Source organism: Pristis pectinata, chromosome 2 (genome assembly GCF_009764475.1).
Source record: "Pristis pectinata isolate sPriPec2 chromosome 2, sPriPec2.1.pri, whole genome shotgun sequence".
In the NCBI taxonomy this organism is placed as follows: Eukaryota; Metazoa; Chordata; class Chondrichthyes; order Rhinopristiformes; family Pristidae; genus Pristis; species Pristis pectinata.
Window position 1 is genome coordinate 120,799,150 of NC_067406.1, and position 22,640 is coordinate 120,821,789.

Genomic DNA, 22,640 nt, shown 5'->3' on the forward strand with positions numbered 1-22,640 from the left:
ATGGTGCTGAGTGCATCATGCAATTGAAGGTGTAAGATTTACTCTTCACTCTTGTGGTTGTTGTTCCTGCTCTCCATTCTCTCCTCTCCACCCACTTTTTCTTGCTCACTTTTTCTCTTTCCCTCCTCCTTGCCTTTTTTTTTCCCTTCTCAAGTAATGCTCTGGTAAGAGTAGCATTTAGATATTACTGCTGGTTTTTGAAAGGAGAAGTGTACCGTCCTCTCCTAACAATACTCCTTGTCCCATTTAAGAGTCTGCATTGGCTATATTGTGGATTCTTAGGATGTACCTTGCTGCTGGGAAGGACACAGTACTTCAGTCTAATTGTCTTTCAAGTACTGTGTAGACACTCATCCCTAGTGCAATTTTGTAAATGTCCTCTGAAAAAGGCATCAAAATTTTTGAAACTATTATATAGTTAATCTCAATATTAATTGAAACAAAGTCCAGATACAAACAATAAACAGTTTATACTTCTATTAAGTTAAACCAGCTCTGTATTTTGCTTTCCAAAATTAACTATATCTTATAAATAATTGTTTCATCTTGCTGATTCAAGGAAAGTGAGTCACCCAAACCTCAACAAACTCACAAACAAGAGCAAGAAGAGCAGGAGGAACTTGATTTCATGTTTGATGAAGAAATGGAACAGATAGAAGGTCGCAAGAATACCTTCACTGATTGGTCAGATGATGACTCGGACTATGAAATCGATGATCATGATGTGAACAAGATCTTGATTGTGACCCAAACTCCTCCTCATATGCGCAAACATCCAGGTGGTGACCGCACAGGAAATCATGTTTCAAGGGCAAAAATTACGACAGAACTGGCAAAAGCTATCAATGATGGATTGTATTACTATGAACAAGACCTATGGATGGAAGAAAATGGGCCAGAATATTCAACGATAAAGGTGAACCACCACTAGTTGTTATTCATTTTCGTTAGTTTGTTAGTGACTTATCATGATGCTAAGATTAAGTAGAATGATCAGATATTAAAACATCACCTTGTAGTGGTGTATAATTAATTTATATTGACCTACATTTGCACATTCTTTACATTATATTCCTCCCTATTTTTTATGCTGATGGATTTAAATCTAGATTAAACTTCATGTTAAATTTTTTAACAAATTCTTTGGGCTGTTGCCCCTAAAACAAGATGTACGTGCTATTAATGGGCATTCTGTTGCTTATAAGTTATCTAGAACTTGTTATGAAACTCTAAAGATATGGTGTAAATAGAACAAATAATTAGTTGAGTCTTTGTGGTTGGTTGGGAAGTACTAATGGGGGAAACTGAGCTCCATTCTATGAAATTTGAGCCTCCCTCTCTTTCTGCTCATTTCTTTGTAGTTAATGGAGATAAATATTGGGGGGGGGGGGGGGGGGGGTAATAGATTTTGTTTTGGATTCCCAAATTGTATGAGTACCTGTAATTTGCTAAGATAAGTTCAGTGGGTCTATTTTCCCATTTTCAAAATTGTTGCGTTGTTAGGTAACACATTAAATTGAGACCCCTATCTGTCTGTTTTTATAGAAGCAGGGAGCTTAATGCTTTGGCTAATGGTTTTCCCACTTCAATGTAAGCAGATGTTGGAACTTGCAATTGAGCATTGATGCTACACTATTACTACATGCTTTGCTCCTTTGTTTTTTTTTCCTGAAATAAACTGTTACTCATTTACAGTGACTTTTTTTTATCCTTTCTGGGATGACCCTGGGTCAGTTCCTGCATCTATCACTGAAGTATAATCTGCACAACTGAATTGTCATTCCTGGGCAAATCCACCCCTCGGTCACATAACAGCCAACTATGGGAAGGAGATGAGGGAAGTCATATGTCTACCTTAAAGCATCAAATTAGAATTTTTAAAAAAAAATATATTCTTTTGTGTTTTATGGGGAATAAATTGTTACCAAAAAAAAAGCTGTCTCCCTTAAAATTTTCTTTAGAAGATTCTAGCTAAAATATGTATTTTTAATAGAAATGTAGATATGGAGTATTTTGGTCACATCACTAAAGTTTCTTGGCTAGAATTGTCCAGCATTAGCTGTGCTTGGTACAAAATTAAAACCAAACACTGCCAATCGGAACCTGGCCCTAGTCTTTGCCCTTTTTTTCCCCCATATCCAGTCCTACCTTCACCATAACTCAAAGGTACTATTTGTTTCTTTGAAAAAAAAGTGCCAAATATTGAGCTATGAGGACAAGAGCAATACGCTGAGCAAATCATTCTGCATGAGATACATTAAAGCTGAACCAGCACAACCCAAGTGCACGTTTTATCAAAACACTATAACTATAACCATAACCTGACATGTGCAAGTGCATCTCATAAGGCTTGGGTTGGGTAGCCAGGCTCTCTCCAGCATCATTGCATGTGTTGGTGGTGGTGTTGTTTCTCTTGTGAAAAATGTCATTTTAAATGCTAATGCCAGAAGAAGAGTGGCAACAATATTCTTTATATCCACACTAACTTGAACATTTTGATTGCGTTAGTGGATCCCTAGTGATCACTTTTTTTTTGCAATCCTTAAGAGGACATGGCCAAGATGGGAAGGAATTGGCTAGTTGCAAACAACAGGGTAAAGAGTGGAGATGGTCAGCATTACAGTCCCATTGCACTTCATTATATACTATTAAAGCTAGCTCCTATAGAGCAGGGTAAATGAAACACGTGGCCATTTAGGTCAAGCCACAAGGGATTTCAGAAGGGTTGGGATGGGAAAGTCATGGTTATAAGAAAAAAATATTAACGTCCTGTGGGTCTCTGATTAAATAGATAATTAGTTGCAAAGTAGGTCAAATTATCATCACGGAAAAATCAGTTAAGTATGTGCATAGAAATATGTAAAAGTCATAACCTGGAAACTGGCCATGTTGGTTCATAATCCTTGTGGACTTTTATCTTCCACATGAGCAAATGGTTCTAATCACATTGGTTATGATTAACTCTTAAGTGCTTCTCAGTTAGCAGGCAATTAGGGAAGGACATTAAGTGCTGATGTTACCAGTGATATCCTCATCTTTGGAGTGAATAATATTTAAAATAAATATTTATGCACAGTGTTCTCATATTCCTTCAATGCTTTTCTCTTCTACTTGAATGTAGGCATAATTGCTGTTTCAAATAGAGCCTGTGATTCTCCATATAAAGAAAGTTTCTCTTGCTCTGTGTTCCAAATTTCTCACACTTGTATCTCTGGACCTCATTCATGGTCTTTCAGTTACAGGAAACTGTTTTGTTTCTACCTGGTCCTATAGTCGTATCCTTTCATACTGCAAAAAAAATTCAGTCAGAGAGGTAAAAAGAGCCTGATATCAACATTTTCAGTAACTTAACTGAATCGGTGGTTAGGAAAATACATTGGTAGGAAAGGGGAGGCTTTAGTGTCAGGTGTCAGTGTACACACAATGTGCTAATGTAACCATTTTTACTTTGGAGTGGGTATATCTACCCAAGACATATTTGTTATCTTCAAATATCTATGGTATTTTGCAATATAGAATCACCCTTGCATTAACAGATATGCAACTTTTGTGGACGTGTTGGTTCTTTTTGTAGATGTGGAGTAGTGTTTCACAGAGCTGATTATCTGTGGGACTTTCAGCTGATTGAGTTGGTGCATTTTGTCCATGCATTCCATAATGAGCTATAGTATGTACAAAGTTCATCTATAGCATTTGTCTCTAGTGTAACAACTGCAGAATGAAAGCATTTAAGTTTTGTTCACTCAAAATATCCCTCGCAGGCGCCAGAATCAACTGAATTTCAGATTTAGCTTTGAGTCAAAGTACGTCTATAACTTCCTGAATAATAAGCAGTGAGTTTACAGGACAAATTTCTATGCATGAAGTAATTTGTTCTTAAAATAGGGATCTTAAGAAGTAAATGGATTAGTAGTAGGGTAAAATTACAGAATTCTTCTGTAAAGTATACTAAGATAACTATTTGCTTATTCATTGTTGTTCAGAAAATCATGGCTCTTTATCTTTACACTCAAAGCTATTTTGAGAAACAAAAGATCAGGAGTATGTTTTCACATTTGCTACTCGATTTACATTGTGGTGAAATAGACTGACTGCCTAAGTTATTAAATAAAAATCTACTGAACAGCATCATTCATTCAAAGTTGACGCAGTTTGCTGCATGTATGTCCATAGAAGTCTTCATAAATATAGTTAGATCCCACAAACAAAGAAATTAGACTGATATCAATCTAGTTTTTAGAGCAAAAAAAAATTCATTTTCTTTTCTTATCTGAAATATAGCAAGAAATTGAGAATTTTAAGAAGCTGAATGTCATCAGTAAAGAGCATTTTGAATCTCTGGCACCTGAACCACCAGTTGATACAAACCAAGAGGTGCCTCCTGCACCTCCAAAGTCCCACCAAGGTAAGATCAATTATAACCTGCAAAGAACAAAAATATAATTTCTGATTTGTATGTCTTTGTCTATTGGCACAGTGTTTTGGGGTCAATGTTGAACACCAAATCAACAACCACCTCCATTTTTCCGATGGCATCTTGAGTGTCAAGAGCAACCCACTTAGTCACTGTACGGCATCAGATCTGAAAATGATGAAGATGCAGATCCCTCCCTTAGTGACATCTTGGACCTGTTTCCAAGGTGAAAGGAGTTGTCCCACAGACTATTAAAACATTAGTCAAATTGTCGTACTTAAAGAATCATGGCTAGTAACCAATGTCTCAGACTACACCAACCTTCAATACACACCATCCCACTGGCATGGCAGACCTACTAGTTCTGAGAGAAGATTTAGAGTTGGGTGAGAGTGGCCCCAGGAAATATTCAAAATTGGCTTCATCCCCTCTTAAGCTTCATAGCCCAAGGCAAATTTTGGTATTATAATCTTATAGTCATTAGCACCCTCCAGCTATTGAACAGTTCCTCCTATGTTGATCATCACAGGGAAGGTCACAAAGCTAAGGAGCACATGGTAGGTGGATGACTTTAATACCTGCCAGCTAGTCACTTAAGAATAGAGGTACCTGTTGGGGTTGCAACAAATGGTGAAAACCTAGTCAATGGAATAACCTAATGGAATCTTCATCTTTCCCACACAGTACTTGTGGAGACCACTATAAGTGGAATAGGTGAAGGGCAGATTCATCTCTTAAATTCTAAGAATTCATGATGAAATGCAAAACCCCAAATATAATTTCAGCCTCCTTGTAACAATTCAGTATTTTGTTGTTACTGTGGGATCAAGAGGGTCAACAGAGATTAGATGTTTTGTGACTGTGTAAAATCCAGTCAGAGACATGATGTTGCATTTCAAAGGTTTTTATTAATTTGAGTTTACCAAGGAGGGTAATACATTGTGAAATGATTCTTTGTTATGTATGCAATTGTTGATTTATGAAAAGTGCTCTGATACCACATGGAGTTCATGAAATGTCATAAAGTTTTTAGTGCAAACTTATTACTGTGTATTCCACTTTTATTGAGCTGTTTTTTCTATTGAGATTGGAATGTCAATCTCAATTTTATATTTGTAAGAGTAGAATATGGTACTTGAACTGACCAAGAATTGCAGTTGTTTTTGATGCCAGACCTGTGAAGTGTACTGATTTTGTTTTAAAAATGCCCATTCAAATCTGGATGAGCTAATTTGAAGATGCATCAAAAATAACTGCAATTCTTGGAAGTTGCTGTCTATCCTGCTTTTTTTTCCCGTCACTTAACATACGGACTGCAAGTACACAATCTGTGCAACCTGAAGGACACATTAGTGTAGGGATTATAGGGAAGAACAGAGCTAATTGAATTGCTCTTTGATGGAATGGCCTCTCATAACATGCTATTTTTTTGATTCTATGATACTTCGTCATCCAGAATTAATTAGAATATTTAATACATGGGAACATTATTGTTCTGAAAGTAAAATCTATGCAGATTAAATCTTCATAAATAGTAAGTAAAAGCAGCAGATTCTCTTTTAATTTGAGATTTTTCCATCTGTATGACTTGCTGGAACAGATGTTGTGGATTTATGATCAAGTGCTGCACCTGTTTGGTGCAGGAGGAGGTAATTTACCCATTATATTTATGTTGAATCTTTTGAATATGTTACCCAATTACTCTCCTTTTGGTTCCCTGATTTCTTATGGTAAGTTACTGATGAATCTGTTATTCTTTTCTGACAGTGTTGATCAAATTGTAACGACTTGTTGCGTAAAGTAACTTCCCTCATCTCCCTTTGAGTATTTTGCCAGTTAATCTTAATATCAGCTTTCACTGCTTGGTGATCTTGCTTCCAGTGTAAACTATTTTATTTGACTGTTAGCAAAGACCACATCTTAAACACATCTGTTAAATCTCTCCTTAATGTTCTGCTCAGAAAAAAATTCAATCTTCTCTTCTAATTGCTACCTTTCTCCAAATCTCTCTCCAGTTTCTAAATCTTACTTTCTTTAAAAAATCAGTAGCATAACTGTTTACTGCCCATTTATGAATCCATGTTTCTGGCCAAGTTTTCTTTTTATATTTTATCAACCATTTTGTCTTAAATTGACAGACTGAACATGTCCTGTTTACACTTCAGTCAGCCTTCTGGCAATAGATGCATGTGCCACGATTTCCTGATATCCAGGGAAAATCAAAACTGCCAAAAACTGATCGCTGATTAGAAGTGAAGAAGGTATATTCTGTACTCTTAAAATAGAAAAGAAAATGTGATTTCTGCTTGCAACCCATGTCTGAATACTTGCTGCCTTTCATTTAGCTCATGATCTTACAGAAATTATTCAAGTAGCATTTTCCATCCTAGCTGTGAATTAGAGGACATTGACCCTTTTGAATAATGGAATTTGAGTGCCATTGAAGGCTGGTTCCTTGACTGGTGGCTCACTTTAGGTCTAGTATAGCAGCTTGACTATGCATTAAAACAAAGGAATGTAATAGAACCAAATCTTAATTTGTGTCTTAGATTATACTGAAGAATTAGCCAACAAGCTGTTTGGTGTTCCAGAGCCACCAGCTTCAAATCTAGCCCGCTCTCTGCCTACAACTGTACCAGAGTCGCCAGTATGCCCTGCCAGGACGCCAAGGACACCACGTACACCTAGGCTACAAGATCCTAATAAAACTCCACGTTTCTATCCTGTTGTGAAAGAAGGACGGCCATTGGATATTGAGGTATAATAATTTTCATTTTGAGTGAATGGATAAAATATAAAAGTCATGCATTACATTATTTTTGACATTGTATTCTAAATGCATTACCAAGGTATGGCGATGTCACCTCAAGTTATTTCATAAAAGCAGTAGGTAGCTCCATGAGAACTAAGCTTTGCAGGTATGCGTCAGTTTGTTACTCAATTAAATTTAAAACAAAAATATCACTATTATCATGATTTGTCTTTATTTGGCTGCTTTTGCTTTTATACCAAATACCTGATGTAAAAAAAAATTAGTCTTATTATCCAGTGGGAAACTTTTCTTGCAGTGTAACTATTTGTACTATTGCCTGGAATTATAGAGTCCTGGTGTAAGACTAAAATTATGTAGTACCTTCAATTTGAGGTGAATTTCCTTTAATTCTGTTTGTTTTTATTGTCTTTCCCCTCCCTTTTTTTTCCATTTTTGTCTTGATTTTTGCAAAGTATTTGCAAAACAAAATATTTTTAAAACACCATTTTGAGGAATCTTTTTTAAACATTTTATTGTGGTTCTCCTGTTAGCATTATTTTCTGTGTTAGGAAGTGAGTTTGCTGTTAGGAAAATTCATGAAGTGACATTAGTGAATGAGGTTTTCATTAAAATGAGAGAAAAAGGGTTAATTTGGTCAGAATGGTAAATGCATTTATCCTGAGACACATTTACAATAGGATATATTTTGCTTTACCATCGTATCTATTTGGCACAGTAGCAGTCTTGCATTACGTGCCTATTTAACCTCATAATCTCTCTACCTCAGGCCCTTAATGACATCACAGTGACTTGGCCCAAATACATGTGAATGTGTACACTGAGGGTTAAGTGTAATTTACTGAGGCAGGAACTAAGATATTGGTAGTTTTTATCTTCAAAGTGATTGTTGTTACAGACACCAAGGAAACGAAAGACGAGACATAGTTCAAATCCCCCACTAGAATGCCATATTGGCTGGGTTATGGATTCTAAGGAACACAGACCAAGGACATCATCTGTTAGGTAAATGCTTTTGTTGCTATATCTATTATCTTCATTTAAAAGTTCTAGAAGCATAATATGGTTGTAAAGCAGTCAAAGTCAGGGCATTTGTTAATGGCAGTCTTTGAAAACTGCACACGTTCATTTGTGTCTTAGTAAATTGATACCATACATCAAGTTTTGGGAAGTTATTCTTGGTGTTCATCCCACATACTTAAATATTAGTTTTTAATACTATAGGAATGATAATGATTAAAATGTGTAAGCACATTATACAAGCACATTCATTTAATTTAATGAGTATTATTATCTAGTGACAATAGACAAAATTTCTTACTGTTGCTTGTGTGGAAACTTTAGTCCTGTGTTGTAAAATCTATTATGAAAATTTGTGAACGTTCCTAACTCATGCAAAAGAAAATTCCCTTGGCAGAATTTTTGTTTATTCTGCCTGGAAAATTTCAATTATCTTGAATCTAAGTGTAATCCTAAAATTTAAAAGGTATTTAACATCAAACAAATTTTATGATTTAACATGGGGAAAATATGAAATAACTGGTTGCAGAAAGAGATCAGGAAAAGATGTAGCTACAGGTCCTGGCAGGCCAAATGTGATTTGAGTTTTAAGAGCTAGGCCAGCTGTAGTACAACAGTGTTTATTTTTAAACTGAGGCAAAAAATCTTGTGTTCTGTTTTGAATATACTTTGCACTTAAAATTCTGGGCTGCCTTGCACTGATGTGGCCAGTTTCTGGTGAATTGCAGTGGAAAAACAAGTCTAAAGTAGCAGAATGTGGGAAAAATACTAATCAACCTCAGCCATATGAAACCTAGTAGGAGACACTCCAGTTTTTAAAAAAAGTACACACTTAATTTTGTTGCTGTTTTTGTTTAGTAGCTCGAATGCCAGTCCTTCAGAAAGTACACCATTTGTTGGAAGTTATGGCTGCACACCAAACTCGCTGCCCAAGTTCCAGCATCCATCACATGAGCTTTTGAGAGAGAATGGCTTCACCCAACAAGTTTACCATAAATATCGTCGGAGATGTTTAAACGGTGAGTGTGTTTCCTGTATTTTCAAATGATAGTTGAATGTTAAGTGTAAAGAAAGTGAGTTATTCAGCAAATGGAGCAATTGCTGTTAATAAAAGTGCATATGAGATTTTCTATTTCTGTGTAACTTTGAATATGATTGATCTGAGAAAATGAATATTTCTACTGTACAACTGAAAAGGAGAAATATTAAGGTATTGTCATTTTAATTTGTATCATCACGGGAATTTTGAGTGGTAACGCAAATTACACCAGATGCCACTGAGTTTTGTGCGCTGTTTTAATCAAGTATATTTTTTGTTGTAAGGGTCCAATGTTAAATGTGCTTGAGCAATCTCAACTTACAAAATATAGTTCTAAACCTGATACCTTTTTTCTTCCCTTTTGGGATGGGTAGGTGAAGTCAGGTTGCTCTGTACTTCTGTTGCTGATTTAGACCGTAAATGTTCCACGCATCTGAAAGTAAATGAAGAAGGAACACATACCTATTTTTATTACTTTAAGAGACTAGAGTGATTCTAAAATTCAGAATTTGTGAAGTTATTGAGCTCTGACAGTTCAATCCTACTGCCATGATTTAAAGAAATCAACAGAGAAATTATTGCATATGGTGGTGTTCACTTTGATAACCATTTTGTGCACCTGCATATATTCACTTTCTCTCAAACAAATGCCCACTGCCTCTCTGTTCTTCCTACCATCCTCTTCTTGACTCCTCGCACCTCAAGTCCTCCATTGTCCTGAGCTTCCATCATTTGGGTTTTTTTTTAAGTTATACAGCACAGAAACAGGCTCTTCAGCCTAACCCATCTATGCTGACCAAGGTGTCTATCTAAGCAAGCTCCATTTGTCTGTGTTTGGCCCATGTCCCTCTAAACCTTTCCTATTCATGTACCTGTCCAAATATAATTTAAACATTGTAATTGTACCTGCCTCTACCATTTCCTCCAGCAGTTTGATCCACGTACCCAGCACTCTGCATGGAAAAACTTGTCCCTAAGATCCCATTCAAATCTTTTCCCCCCTCACCTGAAACCTATCTCCCCTAGTTTGACTCCCGTACCCTGGGGAAAAAGACTGTAACTATCTATTGATGCTTCTCAAGATTTTATAAACCTCTAATTAGGAAACCCTTCAGCTGCCTTCACTCCAAGGAAAACGTTCCTAGCCTGTCAAGTCAACTTCCTTTCCACCATCTGCAAGGCACAAGTCAGGATAGTGATGAAGTACTCTTGACTGGATGAGGGCAGCTCCAATAACATCAAAGTTTTGACACCATCCAGGACAAAGCAGCCCATTTGAATGGTAATGGTACTTGTACAACATACTAGTGCACCAAGTGATGGAGAAAATCAGCAGCAGAAGTGTATATCATCTACAAAATGCATTCCAGCTACTCGCCTAGGCTACTCTACCAACACCTCCCAAATCTGCATCCTCTAATACCAAGAAGGACTAGGGCATCAGATGCAGTGGAACGCAACCATTGGTTTGTTCCATTCTATGGAAATATATCACCAGGCCTAAATCCTGGAAATGCTATCCAGCAACATTGGGAGTACCTTCACCAGACAGACTGTAGCAGTTTAAGACAATGGTGCACCAGGAATGGGCAATAACTGCTGGCCTTGTCAGTGATGCCCAGATCCCAAAAAAATAAAAGTTAACTTCTCAATCCAAGCAACATCAGATAAACTAAGACTAGAAATGCTGAAACAAGTATCTAATTTTTAAAAATTTTTTAAAAATTCTATTTACAGCGTGGTAACAGGCCCTTCTGGCCCAACAAGTCCGCGCCGCCCATTTTTTTAAAACCCAAATTGACCTACCCGTATGTCTTTGGAATGTGGGAGGAAACCGGAGCTCCCGGAGGAAACCCACGCAGACACGGGAGAATGTACAAACTCCTTACAGACAGCAATGGGAATCGAACCCCAATCGCTGGCGCTGTAATAGCGTTGCACTAACCGCTACGCTACAGTGCCGCTCAAAACTATTTTCCTTTATTAACTACTGCATACCTCAACCAAATATATTACTTTTTTTTGTTAATAATACTTGGTTCTCTATTTGTAGTCACTGTTGAACTTGGATCAAAAATGTCAACTTCTTTTTCAGGTTATTTCATGATTCAAATTTCATTGCATCTTCCTTTCTTTTCAGAGAGGAAGCGATTAGGAATTGGGCAGTCCCAGGAAATGAACACACTGTTCCGTTTCTGGTCCTTTTTCCTCAGAGATCACTTCAACAGGAAAATGTACGAAGAATTTAAACAGCTGTCTCTTGAGGATGCAAAAGACAATTACAGGTATGATGATCAGTAGTTGGGAATTCAGTCTGGAGTAAGGAGCAGCAGTTCTTCCTGATTCAAATCAAATGGAAGACTTTAGTCCATCCATCGCAACAGTTTGGAGTTATATGGCACATTTAATGGACTGATTCACTGGTTTATGATACAACAGAACTTGACACCAAGATTAGATCCAAGCAGGGGACACCCAAATTGGACTGAATAGTTCAGAACTCAGTAAAGGAAAACCATGGACTAATTAAGGGACAGGGAGGGGGAAGGGGGCAGTGGCTGGAATAGAGTACGAGCATAGGCTTTCAGGGAGCGTAAAACCTGACTGTAAAAGCTTTCATAGATGTGTAAAGAGAAAAAAAGTTAGTGAAGACTAGACCTCTGCAGTCTGAAACAGGGGAATTAATAATGGGGAGCATAGAAGTGGCAGTCAAATTGAATACTTTACAAAGGAGGATACAAGTAACCTCCCAATAATAATCAGGGAATGTAAGGTTTAGTGAAATGGAGGGACTGAAGAAAATCAGCATGAATGGGGAAATAGAGTTAAGGAAATTGATAGGATTGAAGACTGATAAATCCTGAGGGCCAGAGTACTGATGGAAGTGGCTCTACAGATAGTGGATGTGTTGGTGGTCATTTTCCAATATTCTTTGGATCAGTTCATATGGATTGTAGAGTAACTAATGTAACCACTTTTTTTTAAGTGAGCAAAAGGCAGGGAAATCTTGACATCGGTGGTGGGGAAAGTGCTAGAGTCCATTATTAATTATGTATCAGTGTTTGTGACAATGACAAGATCGATCAAAGTCAGCATGGATTGATGAAAGGGAGATCTGGACTAATTTGGAATTTTTTGACGATGTCACTAAAAAGTGGATGTGGTATATTTGGAGTTTCAGAAGATCTTCAACAAGATCTTGCCTAAGAGATTGGTGTGCAAAATTACAGCCCATGAGATTGATAGTAAATGACATGGATAGTGATAAGGGACTCTATAGTTAGATGGGCAGACAAGCGATTCTATGGACGCAGGAAAGAAACTCGGAAGGTAGTTTGCCTCCCAGGTGCCAGGGTCTGGGATGTCCAAGATATCCTGAAGGGGGAGGGAGAACAGCCAGAGGTCGTGGTACATATTGGTACCAACGACATAGGTAGGGAAAAGAATGAGGTCCTGAAAAGAGACTATAGAGAATTAGGAAGGAAGTTGAGAAGCAGGACCTCAAAGGTAGTAATTTCCAGATTACTGCCTGTGCTAAGCAACAGTGGGTATAGGAACAGAATGAGGAGGAGGTTTAAACACGTGGTTGAGGGATTGGATGAAGGAGCAGGGATTCAGTTTTCTGGATCATTGGGGCCTCTTTTGGGGCAGGTATGACCTGTTCAAAGAGGACGGGTTGCACTTGATCCCAGGGGGACCAACATACTGGCGGGGAGGTTTGCTAAGGCTACTGGGGAAAGTTTAAACTAGAATTGTTGGGGGGTGGGATCCGTACTGGAGAGACTGGGGAAGAGGTGTTTGGCTCTCAAATAGAGGAGGCTAGGAGTAAGTACCATAGGCAGGTGATAGAGAAGGGACGTGTTCAGACAGGCTTGAGATGTGTCTATTTTAACGCAAGGAGTGTTGTGAACAAGGCGGATGAGCTTAGAGCTTGGATCGATACTTGGAGCTATGATGTGGTGGCCATTACGGAGACTTGGATGGCTCCGGGGCTGGAATGGTTGATTCAAGTGCCGGGTTTTAGATGTTTCAGGAAGGACAGGGAGGGAGGCAAGAAAGGTGGGGGAGTGGCACTGTTGGTCAGAGAGAGTGTCATGGCTGCGGAAAAGGTGGATGTTGTGGAGGGATTGTCTATGGAGTGTCTGTGGGTGGAGGTTAGAAACAGGAAGGGGTCGATAACTGTGCTGGGTGTTTTTTATGGGCTGCTCAATAGTGACGGTTATTGAGCAGATAGGGAAGCAGATCCTAGAAAGGTGTGAGAATAACAGAGTTGTTGTGATGGGGGATTTTAATTTCCCAAACATTGACTGGTATCTCCAGACAGTGAGGGGTTTAGATGGGGTGGAGTTTGTTAGGTGTGTTCAGGAAGGGTTCTTGACACAGTATGTAGATAGACCTACAAGAGGAGAGGCTGTGCTTGATTTGATATTGGTAATGAACCTGGTCAGGTGTCAGATCTCTCAGTGGGTGAACATTTTGGTGATAGTGATCATAATTCTATCTCCTTTACGTTAGCACTGGAGAGGGATAGGAACAGACAGGCTAGAAAGGTGTTTACTTTGGAGTAAAGGGAATTATGAGGCTCTCAGGCAGGAAATTGGAAGATTAAATTGGGAACAGATGTTCTCTGGGAAAAGTACGGAAGATATGTGGCAAATATTCGGAATATTTGTGTGGAGCTCTGCATAGACATGTTCCGATGAGACGGGAGTCATGATAACTGTGGTGTACGAAGGTTATAATAAATCTAGTCAAAAGGAAAAGCATACAGAAGGTACAGAGCTAGGTAATGTTAGAGATCTGGAGGTGTACAAGGCTAAAAGGAAGGAACTTAAGAAAGAGATTAGGAGAGCCAGAAGGACATGAGAAGGCCTTGGCGGGCAGGATTAAGGAAAACCCCAAGGCGTTCTACAAGTATGTGAAGAGTAAGAGGATGAAATGCGGAAGCATAAGGCCTATCAAGTGCAGCAGTGGGAAAATGTGTACAGATCCAGAAGAAATAGCGGAGGTACTTAATGAATACTTTACGTCAGTATTCACCACGGGAAAAAGATCTGGGGGATTGTAGTGGGGACTTGCAGCGGGCTGAAAAGCTTGAGCATGTAGATATTAGAAAAGAGGTGGTGCTGAAACTTTTGGAAAGCATTAAGTTAGATAAGTCGCCGGGACCAGATGAGATGTACCTCAGGTTGCTGTGGGAGGCAAGGGAGGAAATTGCGGAGCCTCTGACGCTGATCTTTGCGTCGTCCATGGAGACAGGAGAGGTTCTGGAAGATTGGAGGGTTGCGGATGTTGTTCCCTTATTCAAGAAGGGGAGTAGGGATAGCCCAGGAAATTATAGACTGGTGAGTCTTACCTCAGTGGTTGGTAAGCTGATGGAGAAGATCCTGAGAGGCAGGATTTATGAACATTTGGAGAGGTATAATATTATTAGGAATAGTCAGCATGGCTTTGTCAAGGGCAGGTCCTGTCTTATGAGCCTGATTGAATTTTTTGAGGATGTGACTAAGTACATCGATGAAGGGAGAGCAGTAGATGTAGTGTATATGGATTTCAGCAAGGCGTTTTGATAAGGTACCCCATGCGAGGCTTATGGAGAAGGTGAGGAGACATGGGATCCAAGGGGACATTGCAGTGTGGACCCAGAACTGGCTGGCCCACAGAAGGCAGAGTGGTTGTTGAAGGGTCGTATTCTGAGTGGAGGTCGGTGACCAGTGGTGTACCTCAGGCGTCTGTACTGGGACCCTTGCTCTTTGTGATTTTTATAAACGACCTGGATGAGGAAGCGGAGGGGTGGGTTAGTAAGTTTGCGGATGACACAAAGGTTGGGGGTGTTGTGGATAGTTTGGAGGGCTGTCAGAGGTTACAGAGGGACATAGATAGGATGCAGAGTTGGGCTGAGAAGTGACAGATGCAGTTCAACCCAGATAAGTGTGAAGTGGTTCATTTTGGTAGGTCCAATATGTTGGCGGAATATAGTCTTAATGGTAGGACTCTTGGCAGTGTGGAGGATCAGAGGGATCTTGGGGTCAGAGTCCATAGGACGCTCAAAGCGGCTGCGCAGGTTGACTCTGTGGTTAAGAAGGCATATGGTGTATTGTCCTTCATCAATCGGGGAATTGAATTTAGGAGCCGTGAGGTATTGTTGCAGCAATATAGGTCCCTGGTCAGACCCCACTTGGAGTATTGTGCTCAGTTCTGGTCGCCTCACTACAGGAAAGATGTGGAAGCCATAGAGAGGGTGCAGAGGAGATTTACAAAGATGCTGCCTGGAATGCGGAGCATGCTTTATGAAAGCAGGTTGAGGGAACTTGGCCTTTTCTCCTTGGAGAGATGGAGGATGAGGGGGGGGACCTGATTGAGGTGTATAAGATGATGAGAGGTATTGATAGGGTAGATAGTCAGAGGCTTTTCCCCCAGGGCTGAATTGGTGGCCACGAGAACATAGGTTTAAGGTGCTGGGGAGTAGATATAGAGGAGATGTCAGGGGTAAATTTTTTTTAACTCAGTGGTGAGTGCGTGGAATGGGCTGCCAGAAACTGTGGTGGAGGCGGATACGATAGGGTCTTTCAAGAGACTGTTAGATAGGTACATGGAGCTGAGTAAAATAGAGGGCTATAGGTAAGCCTAGTAATTTCTAGGGTAGGGACATGTTCGACACAGCTTTGTGGGCCGAAGGGCCTGAATTGTGCTGTAGTTTTTTCTATGTTTCTAAAACTGGTTGGCAGATGAGGAAGAAAGAGGAATAAACAGGACTACTCTGAGTGGCAGGTAGTGACCACTGGCATACTGCAGGGTGCAATTAAACATCTCCAATTTGCAGATGACACAAAGCTGGGTGTGAGTGTGAGCTGTGAGGAGGTTGCATAGAGGCTCCTGTGTAATTTGGAGAAGTTGAGTGAGTGGGCAAGTGCATGGTAGATGTGATATCATCCACTTTGGTGGCAAAAACAGGAAGGCAAACTATTATCTGAACAATGAGGTTAGGAATTGGAGAGACATTTGTGTCCATGTACATCAGTCGATGAATGTAAGTGTGTGCAAATGCAGCAGATGGATGAGAAGGCAAATAGTGTGGTGGCCTCCATAGCAAGAGGTTCTGAGCACAGGAGCAGTTGTACATAGCCTTGGTGTCCATACCTTGAGCATTGTATGCAGCTGTGATCTCCTTATCTGAAGAAGGATGTTCTTGCAATGGAGAGTGTGCAGCAAGATTTACCAGACTGATTCCTGGAATGGCAGGACTGACTTTGAAGAGAAATTGGGACTGTTGGGCTAATATTTGCTGCAGTTTAGAAGAATGAGAGGGGACCTCTTTGAATCAGGAACAGGGTATGATTGTGGATGATAAGAAATGCTGGTATTCAATGGTTGACGCAGGCTCAGAAAGGCCACTTTTTCTCCTATTTTCTATACTTCTATATTGCCATATCACGTGCACGTTGTCTGCTATGTTTCCTACATATATAACACTTTCTACACTTCATTATCTGGAAACTGGTTAGCAATATTCTGCAATCATGAAAGAAATGTGTTTGGAAGTCGGTTTGTTTGTCTTGATGGAAAATAACAAAGCAGGCTCACACTAAGCTGGATGTGGAGGAGATCTATATAGTTTTATAACTAATAATTTCTCCTTCAGTGCTTTTGGGGGGCGGTGGTAATAATAACTTCTGTATGACCAAGGGATAATTGTGGAAAAGTCCAGATAGCTGTGTGGGGAGGGGAAAATATGAAATTTCAGTGGAAGAGGCTAAAGAAGCTGTAGAAATTTACAGCTTTAGTGCAAAAGAGATAAAGTTACAAGCTGTTAGACCTGAATTCATTAGAAAAATCGGTTGGCAACTTTCTGCTAGAATTTACTGTGAAGCCTTCCAGTGCATTGTTCAAACCTAAATCCTGGAGGTTGCACAGATGTTATCAGAAAATTACTGTACTGGTGATTTGTTTTGCTTTTCCTTTGCCCATACGGTTTTAATTCAGTGAGTTGCCTCTTGGTCTCATGATGTACAATTATTATTATCTCTATTATGTACAATTGCATGTTTGTTTGGTTTCTAGAGCTTGATCTTTTCAAAGTTATCTGCCCAAATAAATGCAGCACCTTTTATTGTCTATGCTATTTAAATTCTAACTTGCAAACATTTGAAATGTTCAACCTATATGTTTACCATGATGTTCTTTTTCCAGGTATGGGTTGGAGTGCCTATTTAGGTTTTACAGCTATGGACTAGAGAGAAGATTCCGATACGACATATTCAAGGACTTTCAGGAAGAAACAATAAAAGACTATGAAGCAGGTAATCTTCATCCCAAAGTAATAAACTACAAATAACCCAAAAAAGGAATAAAACTTACAGGACCTGTAGACGTAACACAGTGGAAATGTTATTTTTTAGAAAGTATTTCATATTTTATATATATTTTTAATAATATATGATTATGGAAATAAAAGATGTGAAGCCCATGACTTCAGCTATTATCAATTTTTTTTAAAAACTGCATTCTAATAAATGGCATAATTTTAGGTATTAAGATACTGACTTTTGAATGCCTTTGATTTAGGACAGCTTTATGGATTGGAAAAATTCTGGGCTTTTCTCAAGTACACACAAACCAAGCATTTACCAATTGACCACAAACTACAAGAATACCTTAGCAATTTCAAGCGACTTGAGGACTTCAGAGTTGATGTGAGTTTTCTAGTATTTTATTTGTTCCATGGTTATTAGAACATAGAACACTACAGCACAGTACAGGCCCTTTGGCCCACAATGTTGTGCCAACATTTTATCCTGCTCTGATATCAATCTAACCCTTCCCTCCCACATAGCCCTCCATTTCTTTATCATTCATGTGTCTATCTAAGAGTCTGTTAAATGTCCCTAATGTATCTGCCCCCACAACCTCTGCAGGCAGTGCGTTCCACACACCCACCACTCTGTGTCAAAAAAAACTTACCCCTGACATCCCCCTTATACCTTACTACAATCACCTTAAAATTATGCCCCTCTTATTAGACATTTTTGCCCTGGGGAAAAAGTCCCTCACTGTCCACTCGATCTATGCCTCTTGTCATCTTGTTCACCTCTATCAAGTCACCTCTCATCATTCTCCTCTCCGAAGAGAAAAGTCCTAGCTCACTCAACCTATCACAGAAGGAAATCTCTTGGCAACTGTTGAATGGCTTAAAAATTGTCCACTTCTAATTGTAAATTAATTTATTCATCTTTCCCACTGTGCAAGGTCTGGTTCTGGAATATTCCCTCCAATTCTACATTGATTCCACAGGCTGCCAGTGTCCATATATGCACATGCACCCAGACTCAGTCTCATGCACCCAGACTGATGACTTGGGCCCCTCCTCCCCCAAAGCTTACCTTACCAGTGGGCTAATGGCAGAGATGCGGCAGCCTTGCATGCAAATTTTTTCCCAGTCTGTCCTAAGACTCAATATCCTCTTATCCTTGCTTGTTCAGCAGGCTGAATAATTTTTGGGTCCTAATTCTGAACTATTTCAATCATGTATCATGGTCTTGCATAAAAGCAAACATGCTGCTATCAAATTTGTTTCCAGTTAGTTAAATATCACTTATTATCTTATCAGAGTCTGATTGATACGTATCCATTACTCTGGATTTTCCCCTAAAGCTCACCTTGACACCAGCTTTTTGATACCTTCTGATCTATTTAAATAGCTTGTCTGCTTGCTAAAGAATGTATTTGGCTGAAATGTGCTTTTAATGTTCTACTTTTCAATGCATAGTTAATTCTACTTCTGACTGTTGAAATGTGTTAATAATGTTGCTACTTATTTCTTAGCCTCCATTTGGTGACGAGGTTGGTCGAAAGCAATGTTCTTCTGGAAATGATGAGAGTGGTCGCAGAAGACATCTATCAAACTCTTCAACTAGTAAATCAGTAAATGCTGCTAAGCCCTTACTCACCAGTCAGCCTCAGGTCTCAACAAACCCTTCTAAATGGGATTCATCTTCTGGGAAATCTGAGAACAGGAGCCAGAGTACTGCTGCCATGACTACCACTGATCTCGAAACACCTGAGAAATAGACTTTCTGTGTCACATCTCCCTGCTTATACAAATCACATCAGTATTTTAAGCTCAAGGACCTTGTCCAGTTTTTTTAGACTGCCTCAATGAAAGAAAAAAAACTTGAAAATATTCATTTTACTTTCAGTTTTGGGGGGTGGGGAAACCTACTAAGTCCATTTTTTGAGCTTTTAGCAAGCTGTTTTAGGGGAGGGGAGCTTGGAATCTTACAATTTGTCACTCCCCTCATTTTGATTTTCAAGATTACCTTGAGCTACTGTTTACAGAAACGCATTCCTGCAAATATGCAAAAATTACACATTTGAATTTTGGGATGCCTTACATTTCAATGAGGATTTCTCATACTTCTTAAAGAAGAAAATTTTATTTTTTAGTCCATTACCATAGTGCTTTTGCAGCCAGTTCCTCCTATTATTAATTATATATGCCTATATCAAAGTACAAATTTATTGCTGGGATGTATACAATTGAAATTACTTGGGTAGGTAGAGAAAATCTGGAAAGTAAGCTTTCATCCAAGATGGTATAACCAGGGTTGCAACATAATTTAATAACTTAATTAACATTGTTGAAAAATGGTTGTGCATCATCCTGGATGCAGCATGTTCTAGGTTTGAAGCAGTTGGTTACATAGTTACTGACAATTTAGTGGAGATTGTTACAAATGATTCATGTAGACGGTATTGTTTGGGCTTGAATGAAAGTAGAACTAAGGAAGGTGTGGCTTTTTAAAAATGGTCTTCTGAATCACTAATATCTTGCACTGCTTAAATTACCTACTGCATCTTGATATGCAGGTCAAGATAAAATTGCAGATTATTCTCATTTCAGGAGGTACTGTGTGGTGTGGGAGAGGTGGTGTGGTTTTGTTTCATCACTTTATTTTATGCTTATAGTGTGCTTTCAGTAAAGCACTACAATTGATTTGTAATTTTCTAATGCTATTATATTGTAAAATGTTCAAATTTTTGTGGAAAATTTACAAAAAAACAAGTGCTCATTTACTGAAGTGATTTTGTTTAATTTTGCTCTTAGGAATTATTAAGACAGTGTCATTATTTTAAATTATACTTAGCAAGAGGGGTGTGGGTTGCTGGTTTATTTTGAAAGGTTATATTCACATCCGTGAAAATTACTGGAAAAACTTCAAAATCAGACGTGTATTTTAAATGTATGCTATTAGGAGTAGCATCCTAATGCAACCAGTGAAAACAATCTATTGGTCTTCCTATCTGCTCAAACTTGAATATAGGAAAATCTGAGCAGCACTATGATTTACTGCTGGTAATCAGAGGGCTAGAATGAACAGTAGCAGTGTGGAATCCAAAATTACCATTATAAATATGCTACAGCTGTACATGTTTTAATTTACTGAAATAACACACACATACCTTAATGTATAATCTAGGCTTAAACCCAGCTGAATGGAGTAATTGTAAAATACTTAGATGAAAGATTGTATATACCATTCAAAGTAATCAGTTTAGAATATTTACCTTAATTTTTTCATCTAATGAAATAAGTGTGCACATCTAGCATTAGCGTGTGTAATTTGTGGCAATCTTCCCAACTTTTATAAAAATGCATATAAAAACATACAAAATGAATCAGAAAACGTAACTGGTTGCACTGTGATTCTTTGGAGATCTGTTTCGATAAGAGAAAAAAATGGCATAAACAGTCATAGCAATGAAGCTATGTTTTAAAAATGTAAAATGCATTTATCAATTATTTGAATGTATTGTTTTCACTTTTTATTGTTTAACAACCCTGCCCCTTTTAAAATCTCACCTTTCAAGCAAAGACTCTAGCAAGTGATCTTTTTTCTGCCAAAGCTGCTCAAGCCAGACATTGGTGGGTGGAAAATGTAATTGTGCCTTGGTTTCTGATCTTTGTTTTCCTGTGGGGAATTACCTGGCTTTACAGCTGTACCAACAAGATCAGCGTGTTGTCATTTCAATTGAGTTTCTATAAACCTTTTTGTCTTCCTAGTCAGTCTTTACGATCGGAAAGATTAACAGCAACGTTCCAGGAATGCTTATGTATTCACAGAAACCTCAACACTTTGGCCATCTTAAGTGTACAGGTCTGGGCAACTATCAGGTTTTAATTGTTGCATGTATTTTCTAGACATCACATTAATTGTGTGGTTCTGCATTTATGTGTAAAGATCTAAGGTGAAAAAGCATGCAGTGTGGCAAAAATATTCTGAATCTTTTAACAGTTTTAAATTAGCTCACTGAGAACAAATTTATCAAAAGAAGTATGTACCTTATTAAGCAGTAAACCTAACTTGCTACATTTGTAAATATATTAGAGCATCACTTGTACATATAACAAATGACCTGAACATGTATATACAAATCTTTGCCCACTGTTTTTGTGTAATTCATTTTAATGTTCTGAGAATTCATAAAATTTACAATGTCAACCTTATCTAAATGCACAAATCTAGTGCACCAAGTTATTTCTTTGCTGCATATTTTTCTTTTTTAGAGTAAATTTACTATAATCAGTCCTTCGTGCATTACAGAAGAGATTGGTAGGTTGTTGAAAGAGTAGAGGAGGATCTCATCTGCAACACTGCTCATGTTTCTGGTGTCCAAGTTATTGAATTAATGGTATGTTTTATAAGAGCTACAGTATGTATACGTACGTCCTTAGAAGCTGAGTTGCCGATTATTCCAAATGGGTGGATTTAGGGTAAATTCACCAAGACCAGGGGTAAAACTAGCCTTTTCCAAATCCTTGAGTCCAGAAACTTCAAACCAGAAAAATTGATGCACAGAGGATTGAATTGACTGCCTAAAGACCAAATTGGCAATGGACCTCTAGATTACCCCTGACTTTGTGACCTTTTTTTGTTCTTATACTGTACAGACCAGGTTTTTTTTCAGTGCTTATTGATTTAATAACAGATTGAATTTCTTCCCTTTACATTTGTTTTTCAATATTTAAGAATTTTAGCTGAATGTTGAATCTTACAGGAAAACTTTTTCCCTTGCTTGGAACCATTACATCAAATATTCAACCAGGTGCAGCACAATTTCAAAACTAAAGCATTAGTTCCAGTTACCAAAGTCTGAAAAATGCATTCCAGTGCAGGATGGGTCTATGGTGCTAATACCACTGGTGGTGGTTGTTGGCAAAACTTACACTTCTGTGGTGCAAGGCATAAAAAGGAAAAAAATGTCAGCATTTCACTTTCTTACCCTAACTAAAAATAACATTAAAAATTTGGATGCCAGTCCCTAAACAAAAGGGTGATTAGCACTAATGCACCAAATACCCTGCCGTTGACAGAAATCCAACTGGGCCAGCACCATAA

The 22,640-nt window shown here is 38.5% G+C and overlaps 1 protein-coding gene across 11 annotated transcripts in view; it reads left to right on the forward strand.

The window, feature by feature from the left end:
- The window catches only part of LOC127585445 (la-related protein 1B-like), a 69,129-nt gene extending 48,197 nt beyond the window's left edge, over positions 1-20,932 (forward strand). For 10 of the 11 annotated variants that reach the window (XM_052042927.1, XM_052042900.1, XM_052042890.1 and 7 more), the window contains 9 exons: positions 560-916; positions 4,282-4,405; positions 6,964-7,172; positions 8,083-8,189; positions 9,063-9,223; positions 11,384-11,528; positions 17,434-17,543; positions 17,809-17,936; positions 19,066-20,932. In XM_052042927.1, coding sequence (XP_051898887.1) covers positions 560-916; positions 4,282-4,405; positions 6,964-7,172; positions 8,083-8,189; positions 9,063-9,223; positions 11,384-11,528; positions 17,434-17,543; positions 17,809-17,936; positions 19,066-19,311 — 1,587 coding nt within the window. In that variant the 3' untranslated portion in view covers positions 19,312-20,932. The remainder of the gene's footprint in view (positions 1-559; positions 917-4,281; positions 4,406-6,963; positions 7,173-8,082; positions 8,190-9,062; positions 9,224-11,383; positions 11,529-17,433; positions 17,544-17,808; positions 17,937-19,065) is intronic. The other variant, XM_052042942.1, reaches the window with a different exon arrangement.
- The last annotated feature ends 1,708 nt before the right edge of the window (positions 20,933-22,640 follow it).